General features: G+C 38.1%; 1 protein-coding gene across 1 annotated transcript; it reads left to right on the top strand.

The window, feature by feature from the left end:
* The first annotated feature begins 411 nt into the window (after positions 1–411).
* On the top strand, positions 412–5815 carry LOC107765205 (patatin-like protein 6). Its single transcript, XM_016583824.2, has 3 exons — positions 412–1648; positions 3314–3629; positions 5564–5815. The coding sequence occupies exons 1-2, from the start codon at positions 506–508 to the stop codon at positions 3596–3598; spliced, it is 1428 nt and encodes a 475-aa protein (XP_016439310.2). The 5' UTR covers positions 412–505; the 3' UTR covers positions 3599–3629; positions 5564–5815.
* Positions 5816–6150: the final 335 nt, after the last annotated feature.

The raw sequence follows: 6150 nt of genomic DNA, 5'->3' as shown, positions 1-6150 counted from the left end.
CATCACTTCCCTTGTCTTCTTTTGTTACTTGCCCACCCCTTCCCTTCTTCTTCATTTGTTTTTGTTTTTGTTTTTGTTTTTGCTGCTCCTTTGATATCCGCTGCTTCTTTTGACGTTTCTTCTTCTTCTTCTAATTATATAAGTATATTTCTATATTGAAATACAGGATCTCCACTATCCACTTTTCTTTATTCCTCTTTGCCTTTTCCCTTAGTATATACACACTCAAAAAGAAACGTTTATTGGTCAACCTTCATTTTCACTTTTCAGATTAATTTTTTTATCTGCTCCTCCCGCTCTTCCACAAACTCACGTTAAAGTGGAGAGTCTTAAGATATATAAGCTATATATATATATATATATATATATATATATATATGTGTGTGTGTGTATACACGTATTCTACACGACCCGTTCATACATATGAAAATTTCCTCTATCAATTAATGGGAAATTGAAAAGGATAAGTTAATTTGTCTTTGTTTTGAATTTGGGTTGTTCAGAAATGGCGTGTAATCATCTAACAGATATGCAAGAGCCAAGCATAGATACAGATAAGTTAAGCTACGAGATTTTCTCTATTCTAGAAAGCAAGTTCTTATTTGGTTACGATGATCAGAAGCTTTGGATTCCTAAACAAATAGCTCCGGCAGTTGAACATCACAAGAACGTTAACGACGTCGTGTTGACATCTTCACCGGTGCGGGAGGGGCACGGCGTTCAGGCAATCAAAAACCAGAGGGGTAAAATCTGTATCCTCAGCATAGATGGTGGTGGAATGCGAAGCATCCTATCAGGAAAAGCTTTAGCGTCTCTTGAACAGGCGTTGAAGGTTAAATCGGGAAATTCAGATGCTAGAATCGCCGATTATTTCGACGTCGCTGCCGGTTCCGGCGTCGGAGGAATATTCACCACCATGCTCTTCTCCACCAAGGACCAAAACCGCCCCTTGTTTCACGCTGAGGACACGTGGAAGCTTCTAGCGGAACAAAGCAAAAAATTCTACCCTACCAAAGGTTCAAATTCCGGCGGTTTTCTCAGGCAAATTATCTGCGGCGGAGGCGGTGGTGATTCGACCGGTTCAGCAACGGACGGTTTAGAGAAGTCGATGAAGGAGGCCTTTGTAGATAAAACCGGTCGAAGCCTCACGTTAAAGGACACGTTGAAACCTGTTTTGATCCCATGTTACGACCTTTCAAGTACGGCGCCGTTTTTGTTCTCCAGAGCTGATGCTTTAGAAACCGACAGCTTCGACTTCTGTCTATGGGAGGTGTGTAGGGCCACGTCAGCAGAGCCGGGAGTGTTCGAGCCCGTTTGTATGAAGTCCGTCGACGGGAAAACCAAGTGCGTGGCGGTTGACGGCGGATTAGCCATGAGCAACCCGACGGCGGCGGCGATTACCCACGTGCTTCACAACAAGCAAGAATTCCCCTTCGTGAGAGGTGTGGAGGACATTTTGGTACTTTCACTAGGGACAGGTCAGCTCCTAGAAGGAAGCTTTGACTATGAGCAAGTCAAGAATTGGAAGGAAAAGGACTGGGCTCGACCAATGGCTCGAATTTCTGGCGATGGCTCAGCTGATATGGTGGACCACTCAGTTGCCATGGCTTTTGGCCAATATCGTAGCAGTAATTACGTGCGCATTCAGGTACCTATTGTTCTTTTAATAGTTTTAAAAGAATTTTAAAACTTTTATTATTATCAAAGGATATCTATGAGGCTATTTAAAATATGAAATTTTTAATTTTAAAATAAGACAAGTTAACTGTTACAATAAAGGTAATCTGATGGGGGAGCATTTAACTCTATAATTTGTTCCAAAATCTTAGTAGTAGATACAGTTCATCAATGAGCTTGTGGATTACATGGGGGCCGGGAGAAAGGGGACAGGCTGGGGAAAGGTGTCTTGGAATGGGAGAGGGGGAGGGGGAGGGGGAAGGGGTGGGTGGTTTGTAGGGGTGAGTCTAACCTCTAACCTGCGCCGTTTGATAATTTGGTCGTATGCAATTTAATTTCTTGAAGAATATTGATGCATAGACATTCATTTACAGGTTTTAGGATAATTGATAGTGTTGTTGTTGTGTGCAACTAGAGAAACTGTGCAGTCAAAATTGAGGCCACCAGGAACAATGCTGTCTTTAGCTAACAACTAGACAAACCCATTGGTTGGCGAGACCCAGACACAAAAACACACACTGTGTGTGTAATTGGGGAGAAGTGATCTCTTTTAAATATCAATTATAAAATCTTCTCATTAAGGGTAGAATTGAAAATTTAAGCTAAATTATTTTCAAATTTAGAAAGGGGTCTTTTTTTTGGAACGGACCGAAACGGAGGGAGTAATAGTTAATGATAAAGATTGATTTTTTTTATCCACCTGGGAATAAAAAGGGCAGTCCTTTTCTAAAGTCTGGCTGGCACTGGATAATTTGGTACCAGAAATGGAAAATATCTTGATGCTGGAAAGTTACTAAATCAAGAATGTGGCACTCGTTGCCAATTAGTACAGCAAATATGTGTAGAGCTGTAGTTTTTCCATAATTTTCTAAGGATGATATTCATAATCAACACCATTTTCGTGACACATAGATTTCTGATATAAAGAGAACAAGAGAGTAGTTATGTTCTTTAACTTTTCTTGTGTCACCTAAATCTGTATGCTAAAGAAGAGGCTCTGTATCTCAAGGATGGTCCTCACAGTCATTGATTACCACGTACCTCTCTCCCAGCTATTTTGACCTGCCAATTTATTCTCTTACCAAATCCTTGTCCTTGAGACCTTGCTTTATTACTGTACTGCCAAAGGTGGGGCTTAGTTTTTTTACCCTTTACAGTTTACTTATTGATGAGGGTAAATTCCAGCAGGCTTACCATATACTTCTGTTCAGTTGATGTAAAAGGGTATAGGGGATTTGGGTAGGGAATTGACCAATGGAATGTGTGCCAGGGGAATACTATATAGAGAAGATTTAGATAATAGACCTAATGAAATATATATATACTAATCTAGTGGAGTAGTATATTGATCATTCAGAAGAATTAAGCGATAAGTTAAACAAGTCCCACATGGTTTATAAATTGTCAAACTGAAAGCTGTTGAGTTTCGTCATCAACTGATTCTTCTTCCAGTCAAGATATATTTGCTTTCTATCCTTTGCCTATCATTACTAAGTCATAAAATGTTCTATATTCAAATTAACATATAAAGGTAGAATGACTTGTTGCTTTCAAGTATTACAATTTGTCTTTAACTTGGATATCATAGTAAAATTAAATGGTCTTTACAGTTTCTAAACTAATTTGATGATGGCAGGCTAACGGATCGAGCTTTGGTCGTTGTGGTGTGAATGTAGACGCTGACCCAAGTCCTAGCAATGTGAAAACGCTGGCTGGGATAGCAGATGAAATGCTGAAACAGAAAAATGTAGAGTCTGTGCTTTTCGGTGGCAAGAGAATTGCAGAGCAAAGCAATTTACAGAAACTTGACTGGTTTGCTGGAGAACTAGTGCAAGAGCATCAGAAAAGGAGTTGCCGGATAGCTCCCACTGTTGCATTTAAGCAAGCTACACCAAAAGCTTCCCAAACATCTCTCAAATAATAACCAAGTCAAGCAAAATTTTTAAAAAATGGTAAATTCTTCTTTCATATCCTTCCATTTGGTCTGATTCTTTTTGTGTATTTAATGATGGTGATAATTTTTCCAAGTCCAAGCATGTCTGAACTAATGATGATGATATCAACTAGGACCCATAACACTAATAATTGGTATATTATGATATGAATCTAAGACCCTTTTGCCTTAGTAATTACGTTGAGTTTTCTAAATAATCATAAATAAATCACGAGAAGATAATACATAGGTGTGATGTTTGTTTGTGTGTATCCGTGGGCTCCGTCATATGTCATTTTCTTTCATGTCTTTCAAAAGATCAAACCCCTGATTAGTCCACCGACAGTTAGTTCTTTCATTATTATAGAGATGGAGTTTGTAGTCATTTTAAAAATGGAACCCAAAAAAGGTTGTAGGGGACCTTATGGTCATTTTGGGAAGGGGAATGTATGGTATAGCTTTGGGTTCATGGACAGTGTCCGTAGTCCGGAAAGAATTAAAGAAAACGGTATTTGGAATATATATACAGTACTTTTTGCTATATATCATGTTGTGGTTGACTGTTAGACAAAGCACCTTCTTTTTCTCTGCTATGTGCCTTTCATGGTGTCACCTTTGCTTTTAGAGCTGAAAGTTACACTATGGAATGTGATTTCAGAGTGGTCACTATTTTACCACCTACATCCACATCTTATTTTTACAACTTATTTGTTCCTACAGCTTTTGGGAATATTTATCGGTTCATATAGGATCACTTGGATTCGTCTAGACAAGACTAGATTAGGAAACCCCCTTTATCTCCTTAATTTGACTCTATGCCCAATGACTAAATTGTCACAATCATTACATTAAAAAGGTTGGATGCACAAGATATTCTTCGTTCACGTTGGGTCCGTGGAAGAGCCACACCCAAGAAATGTGATGTACATAGTCTATCCTAATGCAAGTATTATTGATTGCTTTTACGATTCAAACCCGTGACCTATAGGTCACACAGAGACAACTTTAACATTCTCCAAGGCTTCCCTTTCCTCTGTTTACGCAAGGTAAGGAAAAGCACCCCAAGAGGATATGATGTAGGTCAATTATACACCCCAAGAAGAGCACCCAAGAGGATAGTCTACCCTTACGCAAGCATGCTTCATCCGTATCCTTATCCTCCTTTATTACCGATATTTTGAATTTAACTTACCGTGGTCACATCCTCTTTTGACTGAGGATTTATTGTGCAAGTTGCGACTGTGTATAATTGAAGCGTGGGTGCAATGATTAGAATTAGTTAAGTAGTATAAACAATTGCATTAATGTTTTAGACAGAATTATTAGGGAAGGGCCAATAAATCATACAAGTCACTATTCAGATGGTGACTAGCAATCCCTGTATCCTTGCTATCTGGCAGTTACTAGTAGTTACTTTAGTAGTGCTCAGTAGGAGAGAGTAGTACTTTTGAGGTTTGGACAGGTGTCTGAATTATTTCCGACCAAATTCAACAGGGGTCAAAAGAAGGGTCTTACGAATTAAAAAGAAGAGAAAGCAAGATATTGTTTTAGACTAAAAAATAATCCGCAAAAGTGAAAAAAAAAAAGGAAATAATTTATCTGGTGCTGCTTTCTGTGAAAATATGAGTGCTTGTCCTGTTTAAAATTTGTGAAGTAACATGATTCACCTGGAAATAGTTGAAATTCATGGATTAAAGCACCTACTTTGTGCTTCGTGATTTTTGTTGTCGAGCATTATGGTCTGACTTACTAGACATTACATTGTGTTGGTAAAAAATAAACATTTTTTTCGTAAATATAAAAAATATTCTTTTTTTTTCCTACGCTATGGTGATTTGGGTCCCAAGAAATAGCATTGTCTTTGATATTAAGTGCAATTTTTTTCCCCTTGAAAACTAACCATTATCATTCCCTGAATAGTAGCTCATTAATATATCATTATCTCCTATGCAGGAAAACAATGTGCTGAAAGTATGGTTAGGACAAGAAAAAAGAATTGAAGAAGATGGTGATGAAATAGTAGCTTTTACTTTTTGGTATAGCTAGTAAGATGGGGAAAGCCAGTGCTTTTTCAGGGATTGAAATGAAAGACACTCAACTTAACTGTAAAAACAAAATGGGAAAAGATGGAACGGTTGAATTATCTTTGTTGGGATTCTTTTGCTTGCCAGAGGACAGGCATTTGTTTTGGCCATTCTTTCTTGATAGAGGTGTCAAAGACAAAACGAGTCCCCTTTTGAAATCTTTTTTATTTTATTTTTTCATCTCAGAACTTTTGGGGGGGGGGGGTGGGGGGAAGGGGTTGTTTTCTTTGAATTTCCTCTCTTGCCCTTGCTTTAGTAGTGTTATTCTTCTTCTTTTTGTGGTTGGATCTACTTTTTGTCTCTTTTGTGGATGGAGGGCATAATTGGGAAGATATCCTAGAGAAAGTTTTTATTTTTTATTTTTTAATATCAACCCCTTTTTGGGTTTTTCTCTTTTTTGGAAAATAGGGGGAAAGGAAATGAGATGCAAGTTAATTATAGAAGTTAGTGTTTGTG

The sequence above is a fragment of the Nicotiana tabacum genome, chromosome 13 (genome assembly GCF_000715075.1).
Source record: "Nicotiana tabacum cultivar K326 chromosome 13, ASM71507v2, whole genome shotgun sequence".
Lineage (NCBI taxonomy): Eukaryota > Viridiplantae > Streptophyta > Magnoliopsida > Solanales > Solanaceae > Nicotiana > Nicotiana tabacum.
This window is presented reverse-complemented; position numbering and strand designations above follow the sequence as displayed.